General features: G+C 48.5%; 1 protein-coding gene across 2 annotated transcripts in view; it reads left to right on the top strand.

Moving 5' to 3' along the window:
- Positions 1-14,134, top strand: part of LOC140426050 (cAMP-dependent protein kinase catalytic subunit beta) — a 205,441-nt gene that overhangs the window by 174,936 nt on the left and 16,371 nt on the right. For both annotated transcript variants that reach the window (XM_072510353.1, XM_072510352.1), the window contains exon 5: positions 2,896-2,978. In XM_072510353.1, coding sequence (XP_072366454.1) covers positions 2,896-2,978 — 83 coding nt within the window. The remainder of the gene's footprint in view (positions 1-2,895; positions 2,979-14,134) is intronic.

Below are 14,134 nucleotides of genomic sequence, written 5' to 3'. Positions count from 1 at the left end.
TGACAGTACGGCATGGTGAGTTTTGTATAGTGGGTGGCTGCCTTTATAATTTAATTTATTCCGGGCATCGTCCACCCAGTTCTTGATAGCAGCATTGTCAGGTAATTTTTGATTTGCAGGGGGAAAGCGTCAGTAATGCTCCAATGGCAGTGGTTATTGTGCAGTGCATGAGAAATGACCCACTGAAAAGGGCAGTCTTTCTTTCCCTCGCATACATTAAACGAGAGTGCTGACTCCATTTTTTTTTTTGTTGGTTCAAGTGATGAGTGTTGCTGGCAAGGCCAGCATTTGTTGCCCGTGCCGAATTACCCTTGCAAATCATTGTGGCTCTCAAAGCTTTCACTTCAATTACTTGCTGCTTCAGTATACGTATAATTTTTTTTGTGATTTTCATTGCTGTTCCACAGTATCATACTTCATCAACTGTGGCAAATTTTTAATGTGGTTGACACTGCAAATTTGTCTCTGATACAGATCCTGATAACTGTAATTGTGCCTTTATTGCCATTAACATTTCCTTATACCATGCCAGAACCAAAGGATGCAATTCCGTATTGAGAAGATCAGGCAGAGATCCCTCTCTTCTGACGTAGTTTGGTTCCACTGGCAACCATCGCCAACACACCAAAATGGTCCCTTACACTCAATTTCGATATTCGCCATTCTTCATGAGACATTGAGGACTGCAAGCATTTGCAATCCATGTTCTCAGCCGGTATGAATTGGATTGGAAGAAATTTAATCCGGAGACAGATTTACTCGTGAGTTCCAGGATCTGCCTCAAGACCGTGGCCTCTTTCACTGGTTTTGTTACATCCTGCTCAAAAACACCTAAAAACCGATTGACTTGATCTGTCAGTGTAGATATATATATTTTTTTAATTTAGAGTGCCCAATTAATTTTTTTCAATTAAGGGGCAATTTAGCGTGGCCAATCCACCTACCCTGCACATCTTTGGGTTGTGGGGGCGAAATCCACGCAAACATGGTGAGAATGTGCAACTCCACACGGACAGTGACCCAGAGCCAGGATCGAACTTGAGACCTCGGCGCCGTGAGGCAGCAGTGCTAACTATTGTGCCACCGTGCTGCCCTTGGCAATGTCAATATTAACGGTATGAAAATGAAATGAAATGATGAGAGGACTTTGTATTTTATTTTGTGTTCTGCAGTTCTTGGCACTTTCAGCGCACACTTTCCTTCATTTTATAAAATCGTAACTCCCTCTCTTAAAGGGTTACTCCTTCAGTATGCATTCCAACCCCTTAAGGCGCACACATTTTTGGAGGCTGATTTCCGTTCAAAGACTGAAGGAAAGTGTGCCCTACTAGTTAGGTATTTCTTGAATTAAAGGCTCAGCTTATGCATGTGTTATGCACCATGAAGCTAGCGTTTGAATTCTAACCTGTGTGATATTACATCGGAGCTGCCCCAAGGTGGCTGGCTGCCACAGCCGACAAGTGACAATCAGGTGCAAGAGAAAATTATTGGACCGTACGTGACTATTTCATGTTATGGGCAGCACGGTAGTACAGTGGTTAGCACTGTTGCTTCACAGCGCCAGGGTCCCGGATTCGATTCCCGGCGTGTGTCACTGCCTGTGCGGAGTCTGCACGTGTTCTCCCCTTGTCTGCGTGGGTTTCCTCCGGGTGCTCCGGTTTATCCTATTAGTCCCGAATGACGTGCTGTTAGGTAATTTGGATATTTTGAATTCTCCCTCAAGTGTACCTGAACATGCGCTGTAATGTGGTGACTACGGGCTTTTCACAGTAACTTCATTGCAGTGTAAATGTGAGCCTACTTGTGACGATAAAGGTTATTATTATTAAGCTCGCTGCAGAGCAGTGCTGAGAGAAACAAGGGAAATGTCCGTGGTTGCTAGCCAGCCTTTAACCTGGGTCTGAAACATGTCTTTGATGGGATGTCACTTCACCTCGGTTGCATATTTCCGATAGGTAGATGATACATTTGCTATATTTGAATCTGTGGTTGCATGTAAGAATTTTCTGGCACAGCTTAATGGGCTCCATCCTGCGCTCAAATTCACCTCGAAATGGTGCAGTCAAAAGAACAAAGAAAAGTACAGCACAGGAACAGGCCCTTCGGCCCTCCAAGCCTGCGCCGACCATGCTGCCCGTCTAAACTAAAATCTTCTACACTTCCGGGATCCGTATCCCTCTATTCCCATCCTATTCATGTATTTGTCAAAATGAGCTCCCTTTCCTTGAAATGCTGGTTGAGAAATCTGCTAGTGCACTACTGCTGTGTACCACATGCCTGCCTTCACTGGTCAATGTACATGTTGGAATTACTACTGTTCCATGCGCTATAAGATTGGCCTTATTGGCAATCTCGTAAATAGTGTCCAAGTCGTTGCTCAGCATGCAGACTTGATGCTGAAATAGGGTGCATCAAAACCATCCTGCGTGATAATGGCTCCCCTGATCAGATCAGTCACGCGATCATCAGATCATGTACATCGTTCAAGCTCATGAATGGACCTAAGGCCACCATTTTGGGTCCTGAAAAGTGCCCAGTCTACCTCGATTACCCTAGAAAGTGGAGTTGAGACCACAACCAGGTGTGCCATGATCTTATTAAATGGCGAAGAAAGTTCCAACAGTTCCAGAATGGCCTACTCCTGCTCCCAAATCTTGCGTTCCTATTATGGGAGTTGATTTAGTTCACTGCTGCCTGAGCAGCAGTGAACTATGTGTATTTCTGATTATTTATTGCAAGCTGTGCTTTGCCAAACTCATATAATCCATGTGCTATTTAAGATTGCAAATGTTTACGCCAAATATTAATATGATTCTTGGTATTTAAGGAGTGGGAATAATTGTTCATGTCTACGATCTATTTTCTAAAAATCCATCTTTCTTCACTGTGTTTTAGGACAACTCTAACTTATATATGGTGATGGAGTACGTGCCAGGTGGTGAAATGTTTTCACATCTTAGAAGAATTGGAAGGTTCAGGTGAGGTTTACATCATGTGGCCCAAGGTTGAAATAATCTTGATCTTTAAAAGGCCCAAAAATGTGCTTTTTAAGTCTCCACCATGAGGATGGAGGAGTGTGCGTAACAATTAATTTCTCATTTTGGTCTGGTAACCCAAATGATATGGATACATTTTTGGTATATTAATTTCTGCATTATGATTGCCAACTCTCTAGCAAACAGTGCGAGCAGTACACTGTGGATAGAATTTTCTGTGTATAAAATGTGGAGCAGATGGTGGTACAGTACAAAATGAAAAATTAAAACTTATAAATTAAAATCATGTTGAACCTGCAGGACAATTTAGTTTGTATCTTCATTGAGTCCCCCACTCTCAGCATGCTGGGGGTTATCATTGGCCAGAAAGAGAACTGCACCAGATGTATAAAAACTGTGGCTAGAAGAGCAAGCCAGAGGCTGGGAATTTACTCAGTGAACTCTCCTCCTGACTCCCCAAAGCCTGTCCCCCATCAACAAAACACAAATCAAAAGTGTGATGGAATAGTCTCTGCTTGCTGGCGTGAGTGCAGCCACAGCAAACTTCAAGAAGCTCATCATATTTCAGCGCAAACCTATTTGTTTAATTGGCACCCCGTCCACCACATTAAACAAACGCTCCCACCACCGCTCCCTCCACCATCAACATAGTGGCAGCAGTGTGTTCTCGCCACAAAATGCACCACAGCAACTCACAAAGGGACCTCCAACAGCACCTTCCAAATTCTCTACCACCTCGAAGGACAAGCGCAGCAGATACATGGAAACACCACCACCTGCAAGTTCCCCTCCAAGTCACATCCTGACTTGGAACTAACTCACTATTCCTTCACTGTCACTGGGTTGAATTCTGCAACTCCCTAACAGCGCTGTAGGTATACATTTAACGACCCACAGCATATGTTATTTGCAGAGCAAGTCAAATCCTAGAGGGAAGTTTGTTTGTAAACCTTTTGTTTGTATTTTGAAAACTTGGAGAAAAGAAACTACTAATCCCAGAAGCTTAGAATTTCAGTAACGCTTTTAGAATATCAAATGTCAAAAAATGTATTTAAAGCGAAGAAAAAATAACTGCCGCACACCCGATTAAATTTACACAGTTAACTAGATTTACAAAACATAATATAATCGTTTATTGTCACAAGGAGGCTTCAGTGAAGTTACTGTGAAAAGCCCCTAGTCGCCACATACTGGCGCCTGTTCGAGGAGGCCGGTGCGGGAATTGAACCCGCGCTGCTGGCCTTGTTCTGCATTACAAGACAGCTGTTTAGACCACTGTGCTAAACCAGCTCCTGTGCTGGAAAAATCTTCCCCACCTCCTCTCTCGCCCCCCCCCCCCCCCCCCCCCCCAAAAAGCAAAAAACCAACAACCTCCGTATAGATTTTTACCTATAAAATCCAGTAATATTACCAAAGAGACACACTTGTTAATTTAGTACAGATGCACAGCATGACTCTTCAAACACTTTAGCTCTGCTGTGGAAATCCAAGGAAAGTTCTGAAAACAAACTGCTTTCTGGAAACAAAGACTTCTCTGGTTACACTGGATGGCTGCTTCATATTTCACATCTCTCAACATAGAGCTGACCTCAGGTCAGCCACCTCCCAGAACCACAACTCAGCTCAACATATCTCCTTAAAATATTCTTTTTTTCCTTTAATCTCCAATTCCATTGTCCTCAGTACTTTTTGAACTCGACTTTTCCAAAATGTAAAAATGTTTACTATTTTCCTACTATCCCCACTTTTGGGTCAAATTAAATGTAATAATCTTTTCTTGTTTACTTACAAAACTTTTCTAAGTTGTAAAAGTCCCTTAAATGCCATCTTAAAGTTTAATAGCTGGAAAGCCAAAACCCTATATATCATGGGGCTGGTTTAGCACAGTGGGCTAAACAGCTGGCTTGTAATGCAGAACAATGCCAGCAGCGTGGGTTCAATTCCCATACTAGCCTCCCCGAACAGGCGCCGGAATGTGGCGACTAGGAGCTTTTCACAGTAACTTTATTGAAGCCTACTTGTGACAAGCTATTATTATTATTGTTATTATATTATCTCCTAATGCAAATTTTAAAACCCAGCCCTTTTACTTAGAAGTGCTTTTCATCATAGCCACTCATTACAAATGTTTACATCTAGCACCTTTATTCTTTTATATCTCAACTCTTTCAGACAAAGTCTCTATTAATCATTCTCTAGCTTAATCAAATCATGTTCACACACACGGTTAGGAAACAAAATGTAGTTTTAAGAGATTTGTATTGAAAAACATTAGAAAGAAGGTATAGTTTTAATTGGGTTTAATTTAATGTTTCTGTGCCTGGAAGGCTGAAACCTATAATTAAATTTATGCTGGACAAAGATGTTTGTGTGTATGGGGGTTGGTTTCAATTCAAACTGTATGCTTAGAGAGGGCTACAGCTAGAACTGTAAATAAACCAGTTGTTTTAGCAACTAGGGCCTTGTAAGGTAGAGAAGCTTTGACGTCTTAGTTACTAATTTGATCGCAGTTGGAATTAGGAAGTGAGAGAGAAGGCAGCTCCCACAGCTCTGCTAGAAGCAACTGGTTTTAGAAGACTAAAGAGGTAACATCTCTCTCAGCCTTGCTAGAAGAGAAGCCATACTATGGAATAATGGTCATGGTTAAAACCGATGCCAGAAATCTGAAGTCCAGCTAGTTAAGGAAAGTAGAGAAATGAAGAGAAGTTTCCAAGATGTTTGGAATTAACAGAATGGAGTAATTTGGGAACTAGAACAGATTACTGTTCAGGAAAGTCACAGAGTTGAAAAGACATTGGAGCGGTGAGCAGCTAGAAAGATATCTGTCGCAGTGCTACGGTTTGTGAGAAAGTACGACAGTTTGGGATTGTTATAGGCCAGGGTTTAGAGAACCCCAAAGTGTATCATGGAGTTCACCTGACCCACAACTTTTAATAGATTGTGGTATGGGGAGCACACGGCCCACTCTACAGGTGTGGTACAGCAAAAATGAAAAAGTATTTTTTTAAAGCAAAACAATGTTTATTCTATGAACTCAAGTTAACCTTTTTAAAACATACAGTGAACATCTTAGCAACCATTAATTCAAATACAACCCCCAAAGACTACAACACTAAGTAATTCTTTAAGCTTTCCTTTTAACATCCATTTAAAAAATATATATTTTTATTCAATTTTAGCAAATTTACAGAAAAAAGAAAAGCATAAAACACACATCAACATCGTACACTTATATCGCGAATTCCCCCAATGTACAAACCCCCCCCATGAAACACTGATAAACACATACCCGAATTCCCTCCCCCCCCCACCCCACCCCCGGGTTGCTGCTGCTGCTGACCACCTCCTAACGTTCCGCTAGAAAGCCTAGGAACGGTTGCCACCGCCTGAAGAACCCTTGCACAGACCCTCGCAAGGCAAACTTTACCCTCTCCAATTTAATGAACCCTGCCATGTCGCTGATCCAGGCTTCTACACTTGGGGGCTTCACATCCCTCCACTGTAGCAGAATCCTCCGCCTGGTTACCAGGGACGCAAAGGCCAGAATACAGTCCTCTTTCGCCTCCTGCACTCCCGGCTCGTCCGATACCCCAAATAATGCTAACCCCCAGCTTGGCTTGACCCGGGTGTTCACCACCTTAGACACAGTCCTCGCAAAACCCATCCAGCGCGGACACGCCCAGAATATATGGGCGTGGTTTGCTGGGCTCCCCGAGCACCTCACACACCTGTCCTCTACCCCAAAAAACCTACTCAACCTCACCCCTGTCATTTGCGCTCTGTGAAGAACCTTAAATTGTATCAGGCTAGGTCTGGTGCAAGAGGAGGAAGAATTAACCTTACCCAGGGCATCAGCCCACAGACCCTCATCTATCTACTCCCCAAGCTCCTCCTCCCATTTACCCTTTAGCTCCTCCACCGAGGTCTCCTCCTCTTCCTGCATCTCCTGATAGACCGCCGAGACCTTGCCTTCTCCAACCCACACCCCCGAGAGCACCCTATCTTGAATCTTACGTGCTGGAAGCAGCGGAAATTCCCTCACCTGCCGTCACACAAACGCCCTCACCTGCATGTACCTGAAGGCGTTTCCGGGGGGCAGCCCAAATTTCTCCTCCAGCGCCCCAAGGCTCGCAAACGTCCCATCTATAAACAGGTCCCCCATTCTTTTAATTCCTGCCCGATGCCAGCTCAGAAACCCCCCCATCCATTCTCCCCGGGACGACCCGATGGTTCTCTCGGATCGGGCACCAAACCGAGGCCTCTACCTCACCCCTGTGGCGCCTCCACTGCCCCCAAATTTTCAGGGTCGCCGCCACCACCAGACTTGTGGTGTACCTTGTCGGTGGGAGCGGCAGCAGTGCCGTCACCAGCGCTCTCAGACTCATGCCCACACAGGACGCAATCTCCCGCCTCTTCCACGCCGCCCCCTCCCCCTCCATTACTCACTTACGGATCATCGCCACATTGGCAGCCCAGTAGTACCCACATAGATTGGGCAACGCTAGCCCTCCTCTGTCCCTGCTGCGCTCCAGAAACACCCTTTTTACCCTTGGGGTCTTATTCGCCCACACGAATCCCATGATGCTCCTACTGACCCGTTTAAAAAAGGCCTTGGGGATCAGGATGGGAAGGCACTGGAACACAAAAAGGAACTTCGCAAGGACCGTCATTTTCACCGACTGCACCCTACCCGCCAATGACAGTGGCAACATATCCCACCTTTTAAACTCCTCCTCCATCTGCCCCACCAGCCGCATTAAATTGAGCTTGTGCCAGGCCCCCCAACTCCTAGCCACCTGGATCCCCAGGTACCGAAAGCTCCTTTCCGCCCTCTTCAGCGGAAGCTTGTCTATCTCCCTTCCCTGGTCCCGTGTGTATCACAAAGAGCTCACTCTTCCCTACGTTAAGCTTGTATCTGGAAAAGTCCCCGAACTCTCTGAGGAGCCGCATAACCTCCGGCATCCCCTCCACTGGGTCCGCCACATACAATAACAGGTCCCCCCCGCCCCCCAACCAGTCCCCTCCAGTTCCTGGACTCCCTCAGTGCCATGGCCAAAGGCTCAATTGCCAATGCGAACAACCAGGTCGATAGGGGACACCCCTGCCTCGTCCCCCGGTACAGCCAAAAGTATCCCGACCTCCGCCGGTTCGTGGCCACACTTGCCACCGGCGCTTCATAAAGTAGCCTAACCCAACTGATGAACCCCTCCCCGAACCCAGACCTCCTCAGCACTTACCAAAGATACTCCCATTCCACCCTATCGAAGGCCTTCTCCGCGTCCATAGCCGCCACTACCTCCGCTTCCCCCTCCACTGCAGGCATCATAATTACGTTGAGGAGCCTCCGCACATTGGTGTTCAACTGCCTACCCTTCACAAATCCCGTCTGGTCCTCGTGAATCACCCCCGGGACGCAGTCCTCAATTCTGGTAGCCAGCACCTTCGCCAATAACTTTGCGTCGACGTTGAGGAGCGAGATCGGCCTGTACGACCCACACTGTAATGGGTCCTTGGCCTGCTTCAGGATCAGCGAGATCAGCGCCCTGGACATTGTCGGGGGCAGGGCCACCCCCTCCCTCGCCTCATTGAAAGTCCTCACTAGTAGTGGGCCCAACAGGTCCACGTACTTCCGGTAGAATTCCACCGAGAACCCATCCGGCCCCGGGGCCTTCCCTGCCTGCATGCTCCCCAACCCCTTAACCAGCTCCTCCAGCCCAATCGGTGCCCCTAGCCCAATCACCTGCCCCTCCTCCACCCTCGGGAACCTCAGCCGATCCAAAAATCGGCGCGTCCCCCCCTCCCCGTCGGAGGCTCAGACCTATACAGCTCCTCACAAAAGTCCCAGAATACCCCATTTATTCCCTCCGCACTGTGTTCCCCCCTCTATCCCTAACTCCCCCAATCTCCCTCACTGCCTCCCGCTTCCGAAACTGATGTGCCAACATCCGGCTCGCCTTCTCCCCATATTCGTACACCGCCTCTTGCACTTTCCTCCACTGCACCTCTGCCTTCCTGGTAGTCAACAGGTCGAATTCAGCCTGGAGGCTTCGTCGCTCCTTGAGTAATCCCTCCTGCATACCTCCAATCCACCCTTAATATCTCCCCCACCAATCTCTCCCTGTCTCTCCTCTCCTTCCTCTCCTTATGGGCACTAGTGAAGATTAGCTCTCCCCAGACCACCCCCACCTGCACCTCCCCATTGTCGTTAGCCTCTAAATATCTTTCAATGCACTCCCGGATCCGCCCGCTCACCTCCTCATCCGCCAACAGTCCCACATCGAGGCGCCACAGTGGGCGCTGGTCCCTCTCCTCCCCCAACTCCAGCTCCACCCAATGCGGGGCATGATCTGAGATACCTATGGCTGAATATTCCGTGCCCTCCACTCCCGGGATTAGTGCCCTACTCATAATGAAGAAATCTATCCGGGAGTAGGCTTTATAGATGTGGGACGTCCATAAACCCCCTAAGCACCTTGGCTGCCGCCGGCCTCTTACCCGTCCTGGACCTGGAGCGGTCCAATGCTGGGTCCAACACCGTGTTGAAGTCCCCCGTCCCCCTCCATTATCAAGCTCCCTGTCTCCAGGTCCGGAATCCGACCCAACATGCGCCTCATGAATCCGGCATCGTCCCAATTCGGGGCATATACATTCACTAGTACCACCCGCATCCCCTGCAGTTTACCACTCACCATCACGTACCGACCTCCATTATATGCCCCGATGTTCAGCACATCAAACGACACCCGCTTCTCCATCAAGATCGTCACCCTTCGATTCTCCGTGTCCAACCCCGAGTGGAAAACCTGCCCTACCCACCCCTTTCTCAGCCTAACCTGATCTGTCACCTTCAAATGCGTCTCCTGGAGCATAACCACATCTGCTTTCAGTCCCTTCAGGTGCGCGAACACACGGGCCCTCTTGACCGGCCCTTCAGGCCTCTCACGTTCCAAGTTATCAGCCGGATCAGGGGGCTTCCCGCCTCTTTCCCCCCCCCCCCACCCTCCCATGCCGACTAGCCATCTCCCTTTCTAGGCCAGGCACATGCCCCCGCCCCCTCCATTCCCCCAGGCGGCGGAATCCCGCCCAGACTCTCTGTCCAAACTCCAGCTCCCCTTTGGCCAATGCAGCAGCAACCCAGTCCCCCCCTAGCTGTATTGCTCCCCCCATGGCACTCCCGTAGGTCAGCTGACTCCTGCTGACCCTGGCCTCTCCCGCCACTCTGTTGACCCCCCCAGTGTGAGAATCTCCACCCCCTCCTGGCAGTCAGCGTGCGCTCATCTCCAACACGCCCTTCCCCCGGCTTTCCCGCGCTTTCGATCCAAGCCGGCCCCGCCCTCTCTGGCGCAGCTCCCTTTTGCGGCCTTATCTCCCCCCCCCCCCCCCCCCCCCCCCCACCCCCCGGCGAGGCCCAGTCCTTCCAACCACCGACGCCCACACTCTCACACAACCCCCACTTCGAACCATTTACCCAACCCCACCCAGCACCAAAGAAAACAAAACAGAACATCCCCAAAAACACACTAACCCCCCCCCCTTGACCCCCCCTCCCAACAAGCCCTCAGTCTGTGTCCAACCTTTCGGCCTGGATAAAGGTCCACGCCTCCTCCGGCGTCTCAAAGTAATGGTGTCGGTCCTTAAACGTCATCCACAATCGCGTCGGCTGCAGCATCCCGAATTTCACCCCCTTCTGATGCAGAACCGCCTTAGCCCGGTTGTACCCGGCCCTCCTTTTGGCCACATCCGCGCTCCAGTCCTGATATATACGGATCTCTGCGTTCTCCCACCTGCTGCTCCGCTCCTTTTTAGCCCATCTTAGGACACACTCCCTGACAACAAAGCGGTGGAACCGCACCATTACCGCCCGTGGCGGCTCATTGGCCTTGGGCCTCCTCACCAGGACTCGGTGAGCCCCATCCAGCTCCACTGGCATCGGGAAAGCTCCCGCGGCCATCAGCATGTTCAGCATCGTGACCACGTATGCTCCAGCATCTGACCACTCCACTCCCTCCAGGAGACCCAGAATCCGAAGGTTCTTCCTCCTCGACCGATTCTCCATGTCTTCAAACTTTTTTGCCACCATGTCTTGCCACTTCTTGTGCAGCGCCTCGTGTGCCTCCACCTTCACCACCAGGCCCAAGATCTCGTCCTCGTTCTCCGAGGGTTTTCGCCGCACCTCCCGAATCGCCGCCCCTTGGGCCTTCTGGGTCTCGACCAGCTTATCGATCGATGCCTTCATCGGCTCCAGCAGCTCTGCCTACTGGTCCGCAAAACAGCACTCGAGGAACTTCTGCTGCTCTTGCGACCATTGCGCCCACGCTGCCTGGTCTCCACCCGCCGCCATCTTGGTTCTCCTCCCTTGCACATTTCGCTGCACCAAAATCACTTTTTTCACTGCTCCACTCCTGGTCCAATCCATACAGTGCCAGGGGAATCGTACTGTCGCCTTCCCACACTGGGAACCGTCGAACAAATGCTGCTGGGGCCCCTAAAAAGAGACCAAAAGTCCGTTTCTGACGGGAGCTGCCGAACGTGCGACTTAGCTCAGCATAGCCGCAACCGGAAGTCCCCCTTTTAACACCCATAAGACTTAAAAACAAAACCTTTAACAGAAGCACCTCAGGTTTAACTTCACTACTGAGAACAGTTACCACGTTGAAATCAGCAAATGGACATTCATAAGCTTGCAGAGATTCACACACATCCTGCTGTGATTGCAGCTTCTCCAAAACTAAAATGAAACCAAACCCACCCTGCAGCAAAAAGCCTAAAGGGAAAGTAAAAAGCTGACAGACAGCCCAGCTCCACCCACTCTCTGACACTCATTTCTTAAAGGTACTCTCACTACAGATATTTATATACACACCCATTTATAAACACCCATTTCTTAAAGGCACTCTCACGTGACAGGGATGCATAATATGAAATTACTCGTCTGAAAGCTGAAGGGAAGTGAGACAAGGTGACACGGCAAACGAATCATACAGAGGGGTATTTAAGGAGAAATTCACAGGCATTCACTTGGGTTCAGAGAGGAGTGTCTTACCACAGTCATCTTCATAGAATTTACATAGAATTTACAGTGCAGAAGGAGGCCATTCGGCCCATCGAGTCTGCACCGGCTCTTGGAACGAGCACCCTACCCAAGGTCAACACGTCCACCCGATCCCCATAACCCAGTAACCCCACCCAACACTAAGGGCAATTTATCATGGCCAATCCACCTAACCTGCACATCTTTGGACTGTGGGAGGAAACCGGAGGAAACCCACGCACACACGGGGAAAACGTGCAGACTCCACACAGACAGTGACCCAAGCCGGAATAGAACTTGGGACCCTGGAGCTGTGAAGCAATTGTGCTGTCCACAATGCTATCTTGTGTGCTGAAAAGGGACTTTATTTATGAATGAGACCACCGTAGCTTAAAATGTACTTTGCAATCCGCGTTAATCCTAAAGTCTCTGTAATTGTTAAGCTAAGGGGGAGTAAAGGAATGCTGTATCATCCAATATTTTCATGCTTAATAATTTTTTTCTTACTCTCTTAACTCTGTTCCTCCACATTTTGCTTTTAAAAATGTAATAGTTAAGGTCTTTTGAGTCAGGGTTTCCTTCTGGAATCTTCTCGTCCAGTTATAAGATCAACTTCACTTGTAACACACCCGCAGATTCGCAGCCCTTATTACCGAACCACCATATTCCGAAAAATATTGAAGAAAATAACATCCATCTTCGCAACACCTGCATCACATGGACTCACCACCACCTTCTTCGCTTGGATAATTGAGGATGGGCAATAAATGTTGGCCTATCCATTGCACCCACCTCCCCATGATGAAACAATTTTTTTTTTAAACTTATGGTGGAGCAGACTTCTAGATCGATTAATTTGGCTGTACTTTGAGGTTCTTTGAGTTTAGGAAAATTATGGGGTTATATAGTGTGATCATACCCACTGTACTGCAATTCCCTTGTAAGTACTGAAAACTCATACATGCTATTCATGATGGCAGTGCACTGTTGAATTCCTCAGAGGTGCTCTGTTTCTGTCATTGAACAAGGCCAGAATAGAATGATAGAGAAGCAAAAGGAGTTTCTGCACTCGAGCACTGACATCACTCACAGTGGTAGATTTGCTGCCTGACCACAGATGCCCTGGGTTTTTGAATGGAGTGCCCCAGGAAGAAATGTGCCCTCACTGCCAGAAGAACTTTTGCCAGAAGAGTTGACATGAAGGAAAAAAGGCAAAAACTTCAATTTGCCTTCACAATCACCTCTTCTTTGTCAAGTCAAAAGGCAAACTAGGTGTATAAGCAGATTAATTACATTATATAAAACCTTGTTAACTGGGTAGTTTTTCTTTCAATCACATTCATTTGATGACGATTTGAACACATTTCTACAGCTCCTTTGTGACTCAGCCGCAAGCAGTTATTAGTAGCAAGTATTGAAGTTAAGTGACAACTTTTATAATTGCAGAAAAAAATGGGCAGCACGGTAGCATTGTGGATAGCACAATTGCTTCACAGCTCCAGGGTCCCAGGTTCGATTCCGGCTTGGGTCACTGTCTGTGTGGAGTCTGCACATCCTCCCCGTGTGTGCGTGGGTTTCCTCCGGGTGCTCCGGTTTCCTCCCACAGTCCAAAGATGTGCAGGTTAGGTGGATTGACCATGATAAATTGCCCTTAGTGTCCAAAATTGCCCTTAGTGTTGGGTCGGGTTACTGGGTTATGGGGATAGGGTGGAGGTGTTGACCTTGGGTAGGGCGCTCTTTCCAAGAGCCAGTGCAGACTCGATGGGCCGAATGGCCTCCTTCTGCACTGTAAATTCTATGATAATCTATGAAGTGTACCATGTGTGGGCAGCACGGCAGCACAAGTGGATAGCACTGTGGCTTCACAGCGCCAGGGTCTCAGGTTCGATTCCTCGCTGGGTCACTGTCTGTGCGGAGTCTGCACGTTCTCCCCCGTGTCTGCGACGGTTTCCTCCCACAGTCCAAAGACGTGCAGGTTAGGTGGATTGGCCATGATAAATTGCCCTTCGTGACCAAAAAAGGTTAAGGGGGGTTGTTGGGTTGTGGGGATAGCATGGAAGTGAGGTCGGTGCAGACTCGATGTGCCAAATGGCCTCCTTCTACATTG

The sequence above is a fragment of the Scyliorhinus torazame genome, chromosome 7 (genome assembly GCF_047496885.1).
Source record: "Scyliorhinus torazame isolate Kashiwa2021f chromosome 7, sScyTor2.1, whole genome shotgun sequence".
NCBI lineage: Eukaryota > Metazoa > Chordata > Chondrichthyes > Carcharhiniformes > Scyliorhinidae > Scyliorhinus > Scyliorhinus torazame.
This window is presented reverse-complemented; position numbering and strand designations above follow the sequence as displayed.